At 35.2% G+C, this 23,645-nt stretch overlaps 2 protein-coding genes across 24 annotated transcripts in view; both read right to left on the bottom strand.

The window, feature by feature from the left end:
* The window catches only part of ano5a (anoctamin 5a), an 805,725-nt gene that overhangs the window by 236,709 nt on the left and 545,371 nt on the right, over positions 1 to 23,645 (bottom strand). The gene's annotated exons all lie outside the window — the stretch shown is intronic.
* kif21a (kinesin family member 21A) overlaps positions 1 to 23,645 on the bottom strand; it is an 83,738-nt gene that overhangs the window by 14,923 nt on the left and 45,170 nt on the right. For 6 of the 23 annotated variants that reach the window (XR_015526751.1, XR_015526750.1, XM_087312591.1 and 3 more), the window contains 15 exons: positions 23,111 to 23,299; positions 21,816 to 22,015; positions 21,468 to 21,575; positions 21,304 to 21,372; positions 19,320 to 19,459; positions 18,427 to 18,571; positions 16,513 to 16,707; positions 13,264 to 13,365; positions 13,001 to 13,166; positions 10,504 to 10,524; positions 9,844 to 9,901; positions 8,095 to 8,149; positions 7,284 to 7,486; positions 5,326 to 5,457; positions 1,452 to 1,597 (listed from right to left, as the gene is read on the bottom strand). Coding sequence is in view for 16 of the 23 variants with exons in the window: in XM_087312591.1 (XP_087168717.1) it covers positions 1,452 to 1,597; positions 5,326 to 5,457; positions 7,284 to 7,486; positions 8,095 to 8,149; positions 9,844 to 9,901; positions 10,504 to 10,524; positions 13,001 to 13,166; positions 13,264 to 13,365; positions 16,513 to 16,707; positions 18,427 to 18,571; positions 19,320 to 19,459; positions 21,304 to 21,372; positions 21,468 to 21,575; positions 21,816 to 22,015; positions 23,111 to 23,299 (1,929 nt within the window). In the remaining 7 variants the exon portion in view is untranslated. The remainder of the gene's footprint in view (positions 1 to 1,451; positions 1,598 to 5,325; positions 5,458 to 7,283; positions 7,487 to 8,094; positions 8,150 to 9,843; positions 9,902 to 10,503; positions 10,525 to 13,000; positions 13,167 to 13,263; positions 13,366 to 16,512; positions 16,708 to 18,426; positions 18,572 to 19,319; positions 19,460 to 21,303; positions 21,373 to 21,467; positions 21,576 to 21,815; positions 22,016 to 23,110; positions 23,300 to 23,645) is intronic. The other 17 variants (XR_015526752.1, XR_015526756.1, XM_087312593.1 and 14 more) reach the window with 3 other exon arrangements.

Raw genomic sequence — 23,645 nt, 5'->3', positions numbered from 1 at the left:
ACAGTAACATTCGTTTAAAAGTACTTCAATTATTTACTGCTGAGCAAACTGATCTGACCTGATGGTTTTTTATTATTAAATTAGTTCTATTGTATTATTTAATGCATTCAATTATAATCATTTTTAGATACGGCACATGAAGCTCTTTTTCAACTGGGATATTCGGGAAAAAAATCCTTCCCTAGTAGCAAAGAATTCTGGGCCAGATTTGGCATAAAGCTAGCACAGCAGGCATTCATCCGGCACTGGCATACAGCATGTGGGCCAAACATGGCCCGGGTTTGGCAGAGGTGGCACCGTCTTTAAGGCGGCACACAAGATTTGGGCCAGATGAAAAACGTAGTATTTGGCCCAGATTAAAAAATTTGACTAGTGGGCCATGTGAGTTTGGCCAGTCTTGACCCACATTTAAAATACACTAAAATCATTTTTGAGTAAAGAAAAAAAATTCTACCAATCAGGTCACTTTGAGAAAAAGCGTGCCCATAGTGTGCCTAAAGAGCATCACTCCATGGGTTTATCAATTTCATTGCAATCGTGACACTTCAACCTATCTGGCCCAGTTCAGGCCCAGTTATGAGTTATTAACTTGGCTGAGACTTGGCCCAAATATGGTCCGTGTTTGGCCCTTGTCTGGAAGCCAGATTTGGTCCAGTCATGTACCGTAATTCACTGCGGCATGTGGGCCAAGCAAAACCTGATTGTGTGGGCCAGAGCTGGGCCAGAGAAATTTTGCTATGTGGGTTAGCATTTAGCCCAGAATCTAAAATGTCTCAAAAAGTCGAAAATGTCATTCATATTGGTCTTAAAAAGGTTTTAAAATGTCTTAAATTTAACCGGCAGAAACCCTGGATGTATCAAGACATTTGTGCTGCCCATTACATTACAAACCACAGGAGAGGGACAATTCTCCAGCAGGATAGCGCTCCTCATACTTCAGCCTCCACATCAAAGCTCCTGAAAGCAAAGACGGTCAAGCTGCTCCAGGATTGGCCAGCCCAGTCACCAGATATGAACATTATTGAGTATGTTTGAGGTAAGATGAAGGAGGAGGCATTGAAGATGAACACAAATAATCTTGATGAATTCCGGGAGTCCTGCAAGAAGGCTTTCTTAGACCTTACTGACCTAATGAAATCATTAATAATCAAGACATGATCAGATTTTATTGTGCTCAAATGAGCAAAATCTAGAGGCCTTCGCCTTTCATATAAGACACTTCTGATATCAAATGATCAACTAAAAGTCAAGCTATTATTTGCTGTTCCTGAAACTTGGATAGGCCACAAGACTTTTGTCTGCTAGTGTATATCTTCAAGCAGAAATCTAAGCACTTTTCAAACCTTGAACACTTACAACTTCTATTGCTTTTGTAATGATTTCCAGCACTGTATGAACCCTGTAAAATAATATCTGATTATGCTAAATAAAATAGCAAAGCCTCTTCTGACCTTTAGATCCGGTGAACATGAGGTCGTCTGTAGATTCGACACACAGAACGGCTTTACTGTGACCCTCGGCCACATGAACACACTGCAGTGTCCCGCCGCCACCACCGCGAGCGCTCTTCCACACCGGAACAGGGTTGATGATGCCTCTGACACACAGCACACAGCCAACAGTCAGTGCATAGCGACAGCACAGCCGGTGTATAGAGGATTCAGCTCTGCATTGGTGCAATTACAGTGCCATAAAGACCTAACATACAGTTGAAGACAGAATTATTAGCCCCCCTGTATATTCTGCTTAACAGAAATATTTTATTAGTTTTAGTAAGAAAATTTCTAATAACTGATTTATTTTCTCTTTGTCATGATGACAGTGAATCATATTAGACTGGATATTGTTCAAGACACTAGTGTTCAGCTTAAAGTGACATTTAAAGGCTTCACTAGGGTAATCAGGGTAAAGTTAGGGTAATTAGGCAAGTCATTGTATAACAGTGGTTTGTTCTTAAGACAATCAAAAACAAATATAGCTTAAGGGGACTAATAATATTGACCTTAAAATGGGTTTAAAACAATTAAAACTGCTTTTATTCTAGCCGAAATTAAACAAATAAGACTTATACTATCAGAAGCACAAATACTACCAGACATACTGTGAAAACTGTTCAACATCATTTGGGAAATATTTAAAAAAGTAAAACAAATTCACAAGAGGGCGAATAATTTTGACTTCAACTGTGCATACATTGTTAATTAATAATTATATTAAAATAATAACTTAAACAAAACTTCTACACATATGTATGCAGTTGTTACGGCTTATTGTATTTTTAGTTGTTTAAGTGAATCTACAGTAGTTAAACTAAATGAAAAGGAAAAATATGTCTGTCCAACCATCCATCCATCAATTTATCAATCTATCCATTTATCAATCTATCATCAATTTATTCATCCATCAATTTATCCATCTATCCATCCATCCATCATCAATACATTTATCCATCCATCCATCCATCCACCTATCCATTTTTCCATCTATCCATCAATTTATCCATCCATCATTTATCTATCCATCCATTTATCCATTTATCTATCAAATTTTCTATCCATCCATTTATCTATCCATCTATTTTCCATCCATCCATCCATTTATCCATCTATTCATTTATCTATCCATCCATCCATCCATCCACCCATCCATCATTTTATCCATCCATCCATCCATTTATTTATCCATCCATCAATTTATCCATCCATCCATCCATCCATCCATCCATCCATCCATCCATCCATCCATCCATCCATTCATTTATCCATCCATCCATTTATCCACCCATCCATCAATTTATCCATCCATCCATCCATCCATCATTTTATCCATCCATCCATCCATTTTACTATCTTTCCATCCATTTATCCATCCATCCATTTATCCAACCATCTATTTATTCATCCATCCATCCATCCATCCATCAATTTATCCATCCATTCATCTATCCATCCCTCCATCAGTTTATCCATCCATCCATTTATCCACCCATCCATCAATTTATCCATCCAACCATCAATTTATCCATCCATCCATTTTTTTCCATCTATCTATCTATCTATCTATCTATCTATCTATCTATCTATCTATCTATCTATCTATCTATCTATCTATCTATCTATCTATCTATCTATCTATCTATCTATCTATCTATCTATCTATCTATCTATCTATCTATCTATCTATCCATCATTTTATCCATCCATTTATCCATCCATTTATCCATCCATTTATCCATCCATCCACCTATCTATCTATCTATCTATCTATCTATCTATCTATCTATCTATCTATCTATCTATCTATCTATCTATCTATCTATCTATCTATCTATCTATCTATCTATCTATCTATCTATCTATCTATCCATCTATCTATCTATCTATCTATCTATCTATCTATCTATCTATCTATCTATCTATCTATCTATCTATCCATCATTTTATCCATCCATTTATCCATCCATTTATCCATCCATCCATCCATCCACCTATCGATCTATCTATCTATCTATCTATCTATCTATCTATCTATCTATCTATCTATCTATCTATCTATCTATCTATCTATCTATCTATGTATCTATCTATCTATCTATCTATCTATCTATCTATCCATCATTTTATCCATCCATTTATCCATCCATTTATCCATCCATCCATCCATCCACCTATCGATCTATCTATCTATCTATCTATCTATCTATCTATCTATCTATCTATCTATCTATCTATCTATCTATCTATCTATCTATCTATCTATCTATCTATCTATCTATCTATCTATCTATCCATCATTTTATCCATCCATTTATCCATCCATTTATCCATCCATCCATCCATCCACCTATCGATCTATCTATCTATCTATCTATCTATCTATCTATCTATCTATCTATCTATCTATCTATCTATCTATCTATCTATCTATCTATCTATCTATCTAGCCATCATTTTATCCATCCATTTATCCATCCATCCATTTATATTTTTCTTACTTTTTTACTAAACTGATTTCATCTTCATTCAATCATAACTGAATACGACAACAGAAAGCATTTTATCAGTATTATTAACTTTTATTTTTGGAGCTTGTTTTCATTTGAGCTCTATTAAAAGTTTTAGCACTTTTATTCATTTCTGTTGTTTATTTTTTCATTATTTGAGATTTTATTTGGTATATGATATTTTATTAAGTTTTAAGATTTGACTTTTTTTGTTTAATTTTGCCATAGTGAACCCAGTTTATTATTTATAATTTTATAAATAACGACTAAAAAAAAAGAATATCATGAAATAAAAGCAAATACTTTTTTATGGCACTGTAGTTCACCCAAAATACTTCATAAAACAAACAATCTCAGGCACGCAAGCCAATGAATGTGGTTCAGATATTCATCCACATGCAAATAACACAAAATAAACAGAAAAGGGAAGTGAAGAGACTTGTGAAATCATTTGTGTGTGAGAAAAGACAAACAAAAAACCCAAATGCTCTCAATCATAGCCACATCCCTGTGTTCTCTAAGACTGTACAAACTGCATATAATATTACAGAATCTGCCATCATCCCCTTATTTTCTGTAGTGTTTAACAAAATGTTTAAATGCTTGAAACACAAACTTAAAAAGATGAACTGAACTTTGAATGCATGCACACCTACCGTACATATTCACACACAGAGAAATATGTACTTGAAAAATAACATTAGAGTTCAACTTAAATAACCAACATCACTTCAGGTGCAAATAATCATAAGTAGTCAGCGTCTGTAAGGCGAAAACATCTCTTAACCTCTTTGTTTTATACAAGCGCTGGAGAAAATAAAAGCGCCGAGTTCAAGATGAATAGACGGATTTAGTGGCAAACATTCCTCCCTCCTTCTGAAAGGACGTTATTTGTTTTAGAGCAGCGTTTATTGACTCATGCGAGGGTAAAATCTATGACTACTTTCAAAGCCGAGCCAATCTGGCATTTTGTGGCCATTTTTTACGTGGACTGCTAATGACACGACTATTGACAGCACACTGAATTCGAAAATGCCATGTAAATACCATTTTCTGAATTACAGAAAACGTCATATGCCTAAATTGGAATTCCGGAGATATTCAGACGTGAGAATGTGATTGGGCTGCTTCTCATTTATTAATAAAGCCAGTACGATTATTGCAGTCAATGTAAAGTAGCCATTGTTAAAGTTAAGAATTAGAGTGCATGCGTCACTAAAACCCAAACTTTTCTACATATATTTCCTGTTCGCAGTCTTCCTGTCTGAAAAACCAACACAAACAGGCAACGTTCTGCCACTGGGGGGCGCTAAAGCTCTTACTGTAAGATCTCTTTGGATTTGGCCTTGTCAGCCTGGGCTTGTCCCTTGTCATAAGTCTTCCTGCGAGACAGAGGGGAAGGTTCCGGCAATCTCTTTTGCCCACCTGCTGGAAATCTGTTGCCAGAGCTGCTACTTTAAGATCCATTTGCAACGTGAAACACAGAAACATAAAAATAAAACACAAGGACGGAACTGAATGGGAAAAAATTTGACATGAACATAAGATGGGCAGCATGCATAATCAAATACACGAAAGGGCTAAAAATGTTTGCCGTTTTAAATAAAATGCTAAGTTAAGCAAATATTCTGTGTCAATTTTCCTTAAGCTATCACTATCAGTTGTAAACTTATAAAAAAAGTAGTAAAACAAACCAAACATTTGGAACAATACAGAAATACTAGTAGACAATTCTGCAAATTATTGTCAGTGTTTGGAGGATATTTTGAAAATATCTGCAACTTTCATTTATTTTGAAACTTTCTGCAACTACTGAGTTATTTTGAAAATATCCACCACCGATGACAGTTATTTTAAAAATATCCACCACCAATGACAGTTATTTTAAAAATATCCACCACCGATGACAGTTATTTGAAAAATATCTGCAACTACTGACAGTTATTTTGGAAATAGCACCACTAATGACATTTATTTTGAAAATATCTGCAACTACTGAGAGTTATTTTGAAAATATCAACACTGATGACAGTTATTTTCAAACTATCACCACTGATGACAGTTATTTTGAAAATATATGCAACTACTGACAGTTAATTTGGAAATAGCACCACTGATGACAGTTATTTTGAAACTATCAACACTGATGACAGTTATTTTAAAAATATCTGCAACTACTGACAGTTATTTTGAAAGTATATGCAACTACTGACAGTTATTTTGAAAGTATATGCAACTACTGACAGTTATTTTGAAACTATCACCACTGATGACAGTTATTTGAAAATATCTGCAACTACTGACAGTTATTTTGAAAATATATGCAACTACTGACAGTTATTTTGAAAATATACGCAACTACTGACAGTTATTTTGAAAGTATATGCAACTACTGACAGTTATTTTAAAACTATCACCACTGATGACAGTTATTTTGAAAATATACACCTCTGATGACAGTTATTTTGAAAATATATGCAACTACTGACAGTTATTTTAAAAATATGACCACTAAGGACAGTAATTTAGAAAATATCCACCACTACTTTTATTATCACTACTTTAGTTATTTTTTGTTTTTTAAATCCACTACTTCTTATCCAATTGAAATAAAAATTTGTAAATAATTGCCACGTCTTGTGGAACACAACAAACCAGTGGTATTCCTCACATCTGTTAACTTTTGTTACTGAAGTAAAAGGTGAAAAAAGCAAGCAAATGATTTTTGAAAGTAACTTTAAATATTTAGAATTCTTGTCTCATATTCCTCAATGTCTGACAAATGCTTGAAACAGATTTCGAATAATGACTGAAAATGAGAGCGGATGTGCTACTCTGAAAACTGTGGCTCAACCTCTTTCTGTATGTCTTCACAGTTTATGTAATTCTTGAACGGACTGAAAAAACATCTTACTATCTTGTTATCACAATTAACAGTATGCTAGTAATTACTATTCAAAGTGTTGTCACTGAGTGTTGTTATCCACTCAGAATACATGGAATGGTTACTAAAATAAATAAGTAAATAAAAGCAACACCCCATATTAGATAAATGTATATTCGAACTAAGCTGGAAGTGACCAGATGAGATCAGTCTTAGCAACATAGAAGAAAAAAATATTAGTGTGAGATTAAAACATCTTTCCTAACAAGACAAAACATTTGATGAAAAAAGTTCAGTAAATAAAGCAGGGGAAGTTAGTTCATGCATGATGTGAGGTGGAGCAGTTAATAAGCTCTAAGATGTCACTTTGCAAGGTTTGTGTTTCTTTATACTTACATGCCCCCCATTCTAGAGGTCAAACCAGCAGGAGAGGGCATATAATCCCGATCCCTGACTGTATTCCCTGCAGACTCCAGCTCTCCAGATCCCTCGGATGTCTCAGCCATTGGGTGTAGAGGGATGGTGAAGTCTTTTGTTGCTGCGTCTTGGCCAGAGTCGACATAAAGCAACTCCATCTGAGTAGTCGTCCTTCTACGGGCCTTTGCAATAGATGCAAAAGCAACGTGACAAAGTTAGTTCAGTAAGGAACAAAGAGTTTGGTTGTCAATGCTCATCTAATGTCACCTATACTATAGGGCTGTTAAATGCTTGATCCTGATTGGCTGATAAACTTTCGAAGGTGTGCAATTATATTCAGAAATACACACGGATAAAAGTAGTTCCAACAGGTTTTGAGTGCATTACAGCTCCATGAACACACTGAATGATTTTAGTTATTTCACATATACAACAGTTACAAGTCACATCAAAACAAAACAGAAGACTTTGGATAAGATGTGTAAAACAGTCCCACACACAGGAGCAGTTTGAAGACAAAAATCTGACAAACGTCTCAAATACTACATCTGAACAGTGGCTGCAGCTGTAGGAACTTTAGTATGAAAATAATAATGCACTCAGGTCCATTGAATTATCATAAAATTATGCACACTTGACATCCTGTTTGCATTATTTTTATAATATTTCAACAGCCTGTCATTAATTATTCCTTGCTTCACTCATTGATGACATTTTTCATGGTTTATGCCAAAAATCTATTAGTTACTGAGATTCAGGTGAGGTGAAATCAATACAATTTATCTCATACCTTAGTCCTAGATTTAGTCTCGCCACATAACTTCATGAGGTCTGAGGCCAGGGTGCTGGATAATAGGAAAAGATGTTGACTTAGCTTTGTTAATTTATTTAAAACACACATACTGTTGATTAGCAGAATATCAACTTACTTTCCTTCCCCAACTACTACTGACAGTTATTTTGAAAATATTCACCACTACTGACAGTTATTTTGAAAATATCCACCACTACTGACAGCTATTTTGAAAATTTCAGCAACTTCTGACAGTTATTTTGAAAACATCCACCACTACTGACAGTTATTTTAAAAACATCCACCACTACTGACAGTTATTTTGAAAACATTCACCACTACTGACAGTTATTTTGAAAACATCCACCACTACTGAGTTATTTTGAAAACATCACCACTACTGACAGTTATTTTGAAAACATCACCACTACTGACAGTTATTTTGAAAACATCAGCAACTACTGACAGTTATTTTGAAAACATGACCACTACTGACAGCTATTTTGAAAACATCACCACTACTGACAGTTATTTTGAAAAGATCCACCACTACTGACAGTTATTTTAAAAACATCCACCACTACTGACAGTTATTTTGAAAAGATCCACCACTACTGACAGTTATTTTAAAAACATCCACCACTACTGACAGTTATTTTGAAAAGATCCACCACTACTGACAGTTATTTTAAAAACATCCACCACTACTGACAGTTATTTTGAAAACATCACCACTACTGACAGTTATTTTGAAAACATCAGCAACTACTGACAGTTATTTTGAAAACATCACCACTACTGACAGTTATTTTGAAAACATCCACCACTACTGACAGTTATTTTAAAAACATGACCACTACTGACAGTTATTTTGAAAACATCCACCACTACTGACAGTTATTTTAAAAACATGACCACTACTGACAGTTATTTTGAAAAAATCCACCACTACTGACAGTTATTTTGAAAACATCAGCAACTACTGAGTTATTTTGAAAACATCACCACTACTGACAGTTATTTTGAAAACATCACCACTACTGACAGTTATTTTGAAAACATCAGCAACTACTGACAGTTATTTTGAAAACATCACCACTACTGACAGCTATTTTGAAAACATCACCACTACTGACAGTTATTTTGAAAACATGACCACTACTGACAGCTATTTTGAAAACATCCACCACTACTGATAGTTATTTTAAAAACATCACCACTACTGACAGTTATTTTAAAAACATCACCACTACTGACAGCTATTTTGAAAACATCACCACTACTGACAGTTATTTTAAAAACATGACCACTACTGACAGTTATTTTGAAAACATCTAAAACTAATGACAGTTATTTTAAAAATATCACCACAACAGACAGATATTTTGAAAATAAACACCATACTGACAGTTATTTTGAAAACATCCACTACTACTGACAATTATTTTGAAAACATCCGCAACTACTGACAGTAATTTAGAAAATATCCACCACAGATGACAGTTATTTTGAAAATATGACCACTACTGACAGTTATTTTGAAAACATCCACCACTACTGACAGTTATTTTGAAAATAACCACTACTACTGTCAGTTATTTTAAAAAATATTCACCACTGATCAGTTAATTTGAAAAATCCACCACTGATCACAGTTATTTTTAAAATAACCACTAGCGGCTAACAGTTATTTTGAAAATGTACCAGTATTTTGGGAAAAGGTGTTGGCTTAGGTTTGCTACTTACTTTCCTTCCACTGCAGGACTTGGGGTTGACTCGTCACTACTACTGTCATCTCCATTTTCTATTGAGGGGAGAAGGAATAAACAGAGGGTTTCTTTTAGACAACACAACAAATCTGTGTCGATTTTAATACCTGTGGTATTTCTATGAGTTTGCAGTGTACTGAAATTAAAGCCAAATCACACTTTTATCTGGGGCGTTTAAAAGAGATTTCTAAGAGTGTGGTAGTAATACAAAGCGAATGAGGGTACATTAAGCACAGCGCTACCATGCTAGTTTCTTTAGTTACTGTGAAACGTTGATCCAAACTGGTTTCAGTGACCAAGAAGAGGCTTTTATCAAAGTTAGAGCAAAACAGTTGTGGAGAAGAGGGATGAGGGCACACAAATGGTAAATCATTCAAAGAGGAAGGAAACAAATTAGTGGTAAAGAATCCTGAAGAGTCACTTGTTTTCCTGCAGCTGGACTGTGATGTATGCTAATGCTAATAAGCAGCATGTTGCTAACTGATGGTAATATGGTAAGGACTGGTAGAGGATGTGTGGAAAGATGGGCAGAAGCCTCATGCACCTGCGGATGGGATCGCTAGCGATAGCCTGTAGTTAGTCCGAGGAGGGAGACCCATGCATTCATTATAGAGACAGTGTGGCTACTGGTACTCACCCAAGGGCACGTTACCTAGTTCTGTTTCAAACCAGCCAACAAGGGAACAGAAACAAAGGCAACAAAGAAATCAAAAATACATTCCCCAGACCAAACCAAAAGAGACATAAACACCATCCTAGAGAGGCCTTATGATAATGTTCAAAAGAAGATCTGAATCAAAGTGTATAATAGAATTAAAGGATAAAGGTTCCCATTTCTTTTAAACAAACACATTTATATAATTCCTCAATGACTTTCTTAGTTTGAACGTTTTCTGCTTTCAATGATTTTGATCACTCTGACTGGTTTATGTCAAACACTGTAGAATACACAAGACAAGTCACCTGTATAGTTTTTAGGGTTATCACGATACTGGAATTCGGTACTAAACGATACTGAAGTTTTAAAAACGTCCATTTGAGCACTGTTAAGCGAATTCTTAAACAGCACTGATTGTCCATTGTGCTCATGTGCTCAACAGAATTCACCGTGTTTGTGAAGGTCATCAGTTCACTGAACTCACCGCTGTTTAACCACAGATACAGGGAAACTGGAACTTTTCAAAGTCACGTCATCAGCTTTAAAACGCTCCCTGTATCTGTGGTTACACTCAGTAAACAGTGGTGAGTTCAGTGAACTGATGACCTTCACGGCCAATCACAGTCATTTCTGTTGAGCACATGAACACAACGGCCAATCAGCGCTGTTTAAGAACAACATTAATAGTTCTGAATGGAGAAAAATTAAAAGGTCAATATAGCCACAATAGCAAAGGAAGCCCCGCCTTCTAGCAAAGAAGCCAATCACTGATTCCTATGGACTGAGGACTAACTGGGGGAGGGGCTATGTAAAGATGTGTTTTTATGACAGTTTCTGCAGCTTCACTGTGAAGCTGGATTTATACTTTCGCCTGGCGTCGCGTCGCAGACCTCTGCTGACTGCATGCGGAGCTCACGTAACGAACAAGGCTTTTATACTTAGACGCATTTGCAATAGTGATATTCTTTTAAACAACAGAGGGCGCTCAAAAGAAACTGTAAAATCTGACGGATATACAGAGAAGTAGAAAGTTTCCAGAACTACATCATATTATCATTATTATCACAGATTTTTAAACAATTAAAAAAAAAATGTTTTTTAGCATTTTATTTCAATAATTATGAGGATTTGTGTAAACATTCAAGATTTTTTTAATCAAACTTTGATGCATCACTTAATATTGTTCATATCTCTGACAGTTTTATCTATTAAAGTTACTCTACAAAAAGATCTTTTATTATGGGAAGAATAAAAGCAAAAAAAGCACATGTTTTTTTAGATTTATCTCGCTCCATAATTCACACATTTACTGTCTGGCTAGTTTCTGTCTTCTTATGCTAAAAAGGCAATAATGGTGCAACATTCCTGAACCATTATCACCAATAAAGCTTAGAAAAACAGGCATCAGTATGATGCAAACCGACAGGATCAAATATTCCTTTCCAGTTTTCAAAGAACTTATTTAACTTAATTATAGTTTTTTAACTATTAAACTGTTTTAAATTCAATATTGTAATATTTACATCAGTGTTGAACCTGTGACTGGTGGAAAAACATATTCTGTAATTGTGTACCTGGATCTCCACTTTTTCATGGCACCTCTTTTGACTTTAACAAACTCATCCCTCAGGTTTTTCCAAACCTTTTAACAAAAACGTTCCTCCTTTCCCACGGCTGTTGCAATTTCTAGCCAAGAATTGTTGATCATCTGGTTCTCCCTATGACCACGGATGGATGGATCATAAAGATGTGTGAACAGTCGTACGTGTTTCAGAGAAAATCTCTTCAAAGTGTTTCATATTCAACTTAAATCAGTTGTGACGCCGCATAAACTGTTCGCTTGATTATCCTAAAAAATCGCGCGCTCCGCCAGCCGAAATCATGTCGCGTGCACCCAAGGCGAACCTCCGCAAACACAATGATGGCATAACATTCGCCGCGAGCACACAAGTGAAGTAGCGAACCTGGTTTAAATCAGGCTTTATGACCCTCTAGAGTCAGTAAACGTGCTGGAATCTCAGCGAATACTTGCCTCACAGACGAGAAATATATCAACATAAAGCTTGAAGTCTCTACTTTTAAACGAAACAAATGTTCTCTGGTTTTGTAATCGGTATTGAATGAACGTGAGGTGCAGCCCGTCCCATCTGAAATCACTAATTTAAATGAATTCCTGCCTCCGCCATTCAAACAACATCAAATCACATGATGGAAACCACGTGGACACCCAGAAACTTGTAAACAAAGAGGCCGCCGTTATTCTGAGAGAAGATTTTCTTTGAGAAATAAGTAGGAAATTAATTTAGAAGATAAGTGTGATCCAAGACAGCACTATTCGGAGGATAACATGCAACACATAAGTTATTGTTCATGTCCTCTTCAATTAATCGCCCAGTCCTAACTGATGGCGTCTCTGTTTAAGTTTCAGGAGCAAATCAAAGATCTAATGCATGCGTCCTAGGAGGAGTATTCCTACCTTGAAGAGCGTTCCCCAATAACGCATCCAGCTCCGGGTTAAACTCTGCCTTCTCCTTCAGCATGTGGAAGAGCAGCTGGTTTTGGGTTGCACTGTTGATCTCGGTTTGCTTCAGCCGTCCCTCCATTACCTTTATCTGAGACTCCTTCTGAGCTGCCTGAAGACCCTGAAGGATGAACACCACACGTGCTATAGCTTTAAAAGTCGGTGATTATCGGTAACATCATAGCTCGTTATTAATAATGAGACTGTCAGCTGGAGACCTTATTGAGGGCCATCGACATGAAATGGTCCAGAAGGAATCGAGCTTCGGCCAGAGTGCAGGAGCTGATCACAGCCGAGACATCGACAGCATCGCCCTCCTCCTACAGGAGAAAAACAAACAGTAAAGTCTGATAGATCAGGGATTCCCAAACGTTTTTTTATTCCGGGACCCACACAGGTAAGTAATTCAATCTCAAGACCCGCCATAATATTTTAATATGGAAAAATGTCTCCATTCAAAGCAGTCAAAAATATACGGTGTGCGGCTTTTTGGATTTTGCGATTTGAAATGCACAAAATGAGGCTGGAAGTGCTTTTTGTGGGATGCTGGCTGTGACTCTGATCATTTTTTTGTTGAAAGAGACTTTTGATCAAGCCCCTGGATTATGATCAAGCCCCGTCACATCACAGTAAATTCCACTGCTAGTGTAAAGTCATAAGAAACTAAATCGCTTTTTGATCGACTACTACAAGCTGGGAAAACGTCAGATAAATATGCAAATGCAGTTAACATTATTACTGAATTGATCTAATATTTACACATTTGCTTGAGGAGGGAATGATGGGGGTATTTACATTACTATTACTGTTTTCCATAACATCTATGCCCTTCCATAACATCAGCTGACGTCAAAACTAACAGATAGCACTATAGCTATTTATTGATTGGCAATCTGTCAACGTTGGGATGTAAAAAATATTGGACAACAAATAGCTTCAAATGATAGAATACATAGCAAACATTAGAAAATATTAACAATAAAATAAAAGGTTTAGCTTATTAAAATCAATGGCCTATCCAGAAATTAAATAAAGCTATAAAATCTACTTCACTTTTAATTGTATTTGCATGTTGATTACAGCAGGGGTCACCAACCTTTATGAAACTGAGAGCTACTTCTTGGGTACCGATTAATGTGGAGGGCTACCAGTTTGATAAACACTTCTCAAATAACAAATTTGCTCAATTTACTTTTAAATATACTTTATGTTTTTGGTAATAATTAATGATATTCATCCATGTGAAGACACTGATCATGTTAATGATTCTCACAAGTTATCAACAATGATTTAACAGGGTCGGAAATACCCTGTATTTAATGTATAAATGTGCAACACTTTATTTTTATAGATCTCTGCAAATATTTACATTTTTAAATGATTACTTCTATATTAGATGAAGCTTACTGGTAAGTGGCGCTATGGTGAGCTATTTTTAGAACAGGCCTGTGGGCAACACATGTGATTCTCGCCGGCTACCTGGTGTTACATTTATTACATGTTGGTGACCCCTGGATTAAAGTTACTGTAGTTATTTAGTGAAGAGCAGCAAATGAATCTCTCATTGTGCTTTGTTTGATTGGTGTTAATGTACGAATGCACAGATCTATAATGAAGCATTCGACTACTTTAGTAACTATTTGTGCTCATTTAAGAGAAAATTAGGTGTGTTTAAAATAAAACACGCAGGACGGAGCAAAAAAAAAAAAAAAGAAGCACTTTTCAGACGGTCCCTTACTGAGAGCACCGCTCAGAGCAAGCTCTACTGGCTACACGCAGATTGCGAGAGCTCAAACGGGGCAGTGCTCGTAATGTCGAGCGAAAAAAAAAGAAAAAGACAGCTGTGAAACATAACCAGCTTTGTCTTTTTGTAGGAAACACACTTTAGATCTTGTTAGGGTTAGAGGTTTTCGAGTTTTTGCCGTCAATCGTACTGGTTTTGATTCACCGCAATGTAAATACAGCTGCAGCTATGGACGATGCGCGACCCACCTTTGTTCACTGTGCAACCCACTAGTGGGTCACAACCCAAAGTTTGAAAACCCCTGTCATAAATTGACTGACTTTCTTTTGGATTCACCACATAATTACATTTACACAATATATATTTATCATGAGATATATCAACAGTCGCATTAAAAAACAACACAATTAACCCTACTCATACTCAAATCCCTGTGTATGAAGTTCTAATGGCAGCTGGCACAAAAGTTACACATTTTTCTTTACTTGACAATGCCTAACATGTCTTTTTGATGCCAAAAGCTGCAATTTTATATTTAAAGGATGGGAAAAAATCTTTAATATTGACATGATTGTTTTATTTCTCCACGCAGTCAATGCTGTTGCATTCATACTGCAGAGTTCTGTCTGTGTGCTTCTGCAATACCAATAATTACGGTAAGGGAAGCCCTAGCACATGTCCAGAATGAGTTATTTGTATATTATATTATATATAGTATTTTATATATTTTATTTTATTATGTTTTTGGTCTGTTTTTTGCAAGAAATACTGCATTTTTGATGAAACCTACATGCATTTGAGTGGTGATAAAACATAAACCCATGGAGATAAAAATACGCAGTTTTTTGTTTATAAGCAGAGGCTCGGTCCTTTATTTGTTTTATATATAAAATATTCAGAAGCCTGTCAAATTCATGAAAAGATCTGCAAAAATGCTGGCGGTTTCCCTCACAGTCCAAACACAAGTGCTCTAAGTGAATTAAATAAACTAAATTGGCCGTAGTGTATGAGTGTGTGTGTGTGAATGAGTGTTTATGGGTGTTTCCCAGTACAGGGAAGCGGCTGGTAGGCCATCCGCTGACTAAAACATATGCTGGAATGCTTAGCAGTTCTGTCACACCTGTTGCAGTGCAATAGTTTGGACACTTGAGGGCACTAGTTTGTTTTGTAGTTTCACTTCATTACCCATAATCCTGTGTATTACTGATTGTGTTATGTTACAGCTGTTTGGTGTTTGTTAATTTAGTCCTGTCTTTATAAACCCTCTTGTTCTCTGTTTTAGTGGCCTTATAGGATTTTGTTAGCGCCTTACGTCTGGTCATCTAGTTTTTGTATAATAATAATTTTTGGATTTCTGTTTTGTGTTTGTTTTCGTTAGCACTTTTTAGCACTCCTACCCTGTTTTTTCGTATTTACTCGTTTTTGGATGTTTTGCTTGTTCTCTCGTTTGGACTAGATTTGCATCCTGTTTATAGTTCTGTGCAAGTTTTGGAAAACTTTGTCTTTTTGGAAACCTTAGTCTTTGTTATAATAAATTGCTGCACTTGGATTTTTTGCGTTGTGTGATTCTCCCCCACACGTGACATAAAAACTAGTGCCCTCAAGTGTCCAAACTAGGGCACTGCAACAGGTGTGACAAGTTCATTCTGCTGTGGTGACCTCTGCTTAATAAGGGACTGAGATGAAGGAAAACGAGTGAAATGGGTGCTGGTGTTGCTGTGACCTTGGCCTCCTCCATCTGCATGATGTTGGCCTGGCAGTCGGAGATGCTGTCGTTGATGTAGTCGATGTTGGCCAGCAGTGACTCCAGCTCCTCGTTCACTGGCTGAAGGTGTTTTTCCACCTCGGGGTCGTCCGCCAGCAGTCGCTCTCTCTTCCTGCTGATCTTATCCCGCCGCCGCGTCAGCTCTTCCCGTTGCTGTGGACGACAACTAAATCATCAGAAGCTCTGCACGCAGCTCTACTTACACAGATCTGACAATGTTTAGTACGAAAAGTGCATTACAAGTAGGGTATATCGAAAAAATCTGACATTGCGTTCTTTTATTTCTCTGCGATATACAGTTGAAGTCAGTATTTTTTTTGTTTTACAGAGAGCAGATTTTCTTCAGCACATTTCTAATCATAATAGTTTTAACAACTTATTTCTAATAACTGATTTCTTTTCTCTTTGTCATGATGACAGCACAAAATATTAGACTAGATATTCTTCAAGAAACTAGTGTTCAGCTTAAAATGACATTTAAAGGCTTCACTAGGGTAATTAGGGTAAAGTTATGGTAATTAGGCAAGTCATTGTATAACAGTGGTTTGTTCTGGAGACAATCCAAAACTAATATTGCTGAAGGGGGCTAATAATATTGACCTTAAAATGCCTTTAAAAAGAATTAGGAACTGCTTTTATTCTAGCCGAAATAAAATAAATAAGAGTTTCTCCAGAAGAAAAAATATTATAGGAAATACTGTGAGAAATTGCTGATTCTGTTCTACTTCATTTGGGAAATATTGGAAAAAGTAAAGACAAAATACTAATAATAATTCTGCAAATAATTCTGACTTTAACTGTATATATATATATATATATATATATATATATATATATATATATATATATATATATATATATATATAAAATATTGTTAATATTAAAATTTGACACAACTCAGACAAATTACTATATTTAAAACTCCTGACAGGATATATATATATATATATATATATATATATATATATATATATATATATATATATATATATATATATATATATATATATATATATATATATATATATATATATATCCTATATATATATTAGAGCTGCACAATTAATCGTTATAAGATCGCAATCTCAATTTGACCCCCTAGACGATCTTAATCCAGCATTTCTACGATTCTGCCAATCATATTTTTAAGTTCAGGGGAGAAGCAAAGGCGACTGCACGAGTCTTTTCATTGTTTCACACACCGCCTGCTCAGTGACATTGACACCTTCAAATGATGTTGAATGAGTCACATACTGTATTTAAAAGGTATAATAAGGTAACACCGTTGCAAAAAATATTCCGTTTGTGGCACAGAGTGATCGTTTGGGAGCCGCGCGTGAAGTATGAACAAGCACTTAGCAGTCAAAATGAAACCGAAAGTGTGCACTTCATTTAAATGATCATATCGCATTTTAGAGTTATGATTACAGCAAGCATTTGATATGTTTTTTCTTTTATAGTGAACCCACAGTTGTGCATGAAAATAAATGTTTGCAATGTCAGTATAACTACTCTACTATATATTGCTGAATATAATCTGATAATGGCAAATGTCTGATTTTACCAGTGAATAAAATTGTCTAATATGACAGATTGCAAGCATATATCTCAAACATAATAATTCAACATCAGAATTTTTAAAAGCAGAATAGAATTATTTATAAAAACCAGTAGACCTACACATAATATTATTATAAATGTTGAGCCATATGTATGTTTTTACCATACCTTTATTTTACATATACAGAATCGTGAGAAAATCGTGATCTTTATTTCAAGCAAAAAGATCGTGATACTCATTTTAGCCAGAATCGTGCATTTATATATTAAGTACTTTAAAAAGTAACTTTGCCCAAAACTGCTCATTTGTACCTTCAGTAGGCGATTCATGTCAGCCTCCATGTTGGAAATGGTCATTCTCTGCATTATGATGTCGGAGATCCGGCGCTCCAGACTCTGCCATTTCCCACGAGCCACTCGGGTGGAATATATCCCCGCTGCTCTGCGATGGTACAATCTAAAAGGAATGATTTTCCATCACATGCATGATCTTTTTCCTATATCCCATGATGCTTTGTGTGAATTATGTTTGTCCTCAAATATTAAAAGCAAACTTATTAGAATGAACTAATTAATTTCAGCAGACAAAGAATCATCCAAAAACCAACAAATGCAAGAAATATGTTGTGGTCAACTATTACATCGGTTTGTCTATATATTAACAAATGAATGGATTCATCTGTATAGTGTATGAATGAGTGTGTTTGTCTATACAGTGAATGAATTAGCGTGTTTGTCTATATAATAAATGAATGAGTGTGTTTGTCTATATAGTGAATGAATTAGCGTGTTAGTCTATACAGTAAATGAATGAGTGTGTTTGTCTATATAATAAATGAATGAGTGTGTTTGTCTATATAGTGAATGAATTAGCGTGTTAGTCTATACAGTAAATAAATGAGTGTGTTTGTCTATATAATAAATGAATGAGTGTGTTTGTCTATAAAGTGAATGAATTAGCGTGTTAGTCTATACAGTAAATGAATGAGTGTGTTTGTCTATATAGTAAGGTAACGAGTGTGTTTGTCTAAATAGTGAATAAATGATTGTGTTTGTCTATATAGAAAATGAATTAATAAGTGTTTCCCTGTCACATTCAAGAATTTAGGATATATATATATATATATATATATATATATATATATATATATATATATATATATATATATATATATACAGTGTGAATAAGGCATGTGCAGTTGTACCTGGTTCCATTAGGTGCTCCTGAACCGTATGTGCGACCTGCAGGTGGTCTGTGAGAAAGGTCAAAGTTCGGCTCCGACAGATTGGCCTTTCGGGTGACCTTTCCTGATATGGGCCGCACCTGCCGCCTCAGAGCTGTGACCTGACAGACACACAGAGACACTACAGTAAAACCACTATCTGTGAATTAACAAAACAGAAAACTGCAGAGTATATTCATAGATTTTTCCACTGATAAAGGCGTACATTTACACGCAACACTTCACAATAGGACTATATTTGTTAATGTTGTTTAATGCATTCACTAACAATGAACAATATTTATTACAGTTCTTGTTCTTCTTAGCTAACATTAGTGAATTGAAATTCAGTCATTCATGTTAACTCAGTGCAATAACAAATGTTAACAAGCATTTTAATAATGCATTAATAAATGAACAGGTATCGTTAATTTTTAGTTCATGTAAGTAAATACATTAACTAATGAAACCTTATTGTAAAGAATCAGTGTTTGTCTATATAGTGAATGAATGAGTGTTTATTTATATAGTGAATGAATAAGTGTGTTTATCTATATAGTGTATAAATGAGTGTGTTTATCTATATAGTGGATGGATGAGTGTGTTTGTCTATGTAGCGAATGAATGAGTGTGTTTATCTATTTAGTGAATGAATGAATGTGTTTATCTATATAGTGAATGAATGAGTGTGTTTATCTATATAGTGGATGGATGAGTGTGTTTGTCTATGTAGCGAATGAATGAGTGTGTTTATCTATTTAGTGAATGAATGAATGTGTTTATCTATATAGTGAATGAGTGAGTGTGTTTGTCTATATAGTGAATGAATGAGTGTGTTTATCTATATAGTGAATGAATGAGTGTGTTTGTCTATGTAGCGAATGAATGAGTGTGTTTATCTATTTAGTAAATAAATGAATGTGTTTATCTATATAGTGAATGAGTGAGTGTGTTTGTCTATTTGGCGAATGACTGAGTGTGTTTATCTATATAATAAATGAATGAGTGTGTTTATTTATGTATTGAATGAATGCCAGTGTTTATCTGTATAGTGAATGAATGAGTGTGTCTGTTTATATAGTGATAGAATGAGTGTGTTTGTCTATATAGTGAATGAATGAGTGAGTTTGTCTATATAGTGATAGAATGAGTGTGTTTGTCTATATAGTGAATGAATGAGTGAGTTTGTCTATATAGTGAATGAACGAGTGTGTTTGTCTATATAGTGATAGAATGAGTGTGTTTGTCTATATAGTGAATGAACGAGTGTGTTTGTCAATGTAGCGAATTAATGAGTGTGTTTATCTATTTAGTGAATGAATGAGTGTGTTTGTCTATATAGTAAATGAATGAATGTGTTTGTCTATATAGTGAATGAGTGTGTTTGTCTATATAGTGTATGAATGAGTTTGTTTGTCTATATAGAGTATGAATGAGTGTGTTTGTCTATATATTGAATAAATGAGTGTTAATCTATGTAGTGAATGAATGAGTGTGTTTTTATAGTAAATTTATGATTGTGTTTATCTATATAGTGTATGAATAAGTGTGTTTATATAGTGAATGAATAAGTGTGTTTGTCTATATAGTGAATGAATGAGTGTTTATCTATATAGTGAATGAATGAGTGTGTTTGTCTATATAGTGTATGAATGAGTGAGTTTGTCTATATAATGTACGCATGAGTGTGTTTATTTCTATAGTGAATGAATGAGTGTGTTTGTCTATATAGTATATGAATGTGTTTGTCTATATAGTGTATGAATGAGTGTGTTTATCTATACAGTGTAACAATGAGTGTGTTTGTCTATATAGTGAATGAATGAGTGTATTTGTGTATATAGTAAATAAATGAGTGTGTTTGTCTATATAGTGTATGAATGAGTGTGTTTGTCTATATAGTGAATGTGCATGTTTTTATCTATACAGTCTAGTAAAATCGGTAAAAGTGAGTGTGATAATAGACCTCCTCGGTTTTCCTGCGCAGGATGAGCTCCTGTTGTCTCTTCTGTGCCTCCAGCAGTTTGAGCTGATGCTGCACACACGGAAAACATACACACACCGTCACGCACACACAAAACACACTGACACAGACACAGACACGCATCACTGCTGTTTCCCATCATGCACCTCTTGTTTGCGCTGGTCCTTCTTGAGCGTGGCGATCTCTCTGTTTCTTCGGGATTCAGCCATTCTGCTCTTCTCCTGCTGCTCCTTCATCTGCTTCATCAGACGCACCTGAACACACACACATTAATACAGAGTCATGAACACACAAACACACACACACACACACACACACACACACACACACACACACACACACACACACGCACACACAAACTCTGGTTTCAGTTCTTTTTTATGTTTGCAGAGCTGTGTATGTGTGTGTTTGTATGTGTGTTTTGACCACCGGGTGGTGCTGTTGACCATCTGCTGTAATGGAGAGTGTGTGTAGAGTGGGGCTCGGTCTCTTACTTTGGTCTTCTTCATCTCTGTCAGGTCAAGCTGTAGTTTCTTCAGCTGTTTCTCGTACTGTGACTGGTTCTTCAGCAGGCGAGCGTGCTCTTTCTGTGCCGCCTGCAGTTTCTGAAGCTCCTTATTCATGACGCTGAGCTTCTTCTCGTACTCGGCTTTTATCCGCTTGGTTTTATCCTCAGAGCACGACTCCACCGAGCCTTAAACACCAACAGGACAGAAGGAAACATGGAATAACAGGTTATAATATGAATAAAACAAAAATCCAAATACTAATTTAAATTAAGAGTTTGTCTATATAAGGAATGAATGAGTGTATTTGTCTATATGGAGAATGAATGAGTGTGTTTGTTAAATAGTGTACAGATGAATGTTTGTCTATATAAGGAATGAATGAGTGTATTTGTCTATATAGAGAATGAATGAGTGTGTTTGTTATATAGTGTACAGATGAATGTTTGTTTATATAAGGAATGAATGAGTGTATTTGTCTATATAGAGAATGAATGAGTGTGTTTGTTATATAGTGTACAGATGAATGTTTGTCTATATAAGGAATGAATGAGTGTATTTGTCTATATAGAGAATGAATGAGTGTGTTTGTTATATAGTGTACAGATGAATGTTTGTCTATATAAGGAATGAATGAGTGTACTTGTCTATATGGAGAATGAATGAGTGTGTTTGTTATATAGTGTACAGATGAATGTTTGTCTATATAAGGAATGGATGAGTGTATTTGTCTATATAGAGAATGAATGAGTGTGTTTGTTATATAGTGTACAGATGAATGTTTGTCTATATAAGGAATGGATGAGTGTATTTGTCTATATAGAGAATGAATGAGTGTGTTTGTTATATAGTGTACAGATGAATGTTTGTCTATATAAGGAATGGATGAGTGTATTTGTCTATATAGAGAATGAATGAGTGTGTTTGTTATATAGTGTACAGATGAATGTTTGTCTACATTGTGATTGAATGAGTGTGTTTGTCTATATAGTGAATGAATGAGTGTATTTGTCTATATAGTGTATGAATGAGTGTGTTTGTCTATATAAGGGATGAATGAGTGTGTTTGTCTATATAGTGAATAAATTAGTGTGTTTGTTATATAGTGTACAGATGAATGTTTGTCTATATAGTCTATGAATGTGTGTGTTTGTCTATATAGTGAATGAATGAGTGTGTTTGTCTATACAGTGTATTGATGAATGTGGTTGTCTATACAGTGAATGAATGAGTGTGTTTGTCTATATAGTGAAGGAATACGTGTATTTTTCTCGGTTATTCACCCATGCTGTGCAGAACGCGGTCTCTCTCCAGCTGTGTGTCGCGGATCTTGCTCTGCAGCATCATGAGCTTGTGTTCGTACTGTTGTTTCAGTGTATGTAAACGCCTCTGACTGTTCTCCAGCTCGTCGATCAGCTTCTGCTTGATGGCGATTTCACATGTGATGTTGGCCAGATCCGCCTGGAAGTCCTCTGAACAACACCAAAAAAACACACACACATCCATTTAGAGCTAAATTTACATAAAGGTCAAAATAAAACAAAGAGCGGCTTAAACCTGGTTATGTGTGCTATATCATATATATATACATATACATATATATATATATATATATATATATATATATATATCAATTTATTGTAGTTTATTACTTCTAAACAAATGTAATTTTCATATTAAAGTTGTTTCAATTACAGATTGTGCCCTCACAATGTTATTATGTAGATATGAGTTTGTTTATATAATGTAGAAATTAGTGTGTTTGTCTATATAGCGTATGAATGAGTGTGTTTGTATATATAGTGAATGAATCTTTGT

This window comes from Danio rerio, chromosome 25, assembly GCF_052040795.2.
Source record: "Danio rerio strain M-AB ecotype USA chromosome 25, GRCz13ab, whole genome shotgun sequence".
NCBI classification, from domain to species: domain Eukaryota; kingdom Metazoa; phylum Chordata; class Actinopteri; order Cypriniformes; family Danionidae; genus Danio; species Danio rerio.
Note: the sequence above shows the minus strand (reverse complement) of the source record. Positions and strands in the feature narration are given on the sequence as shown.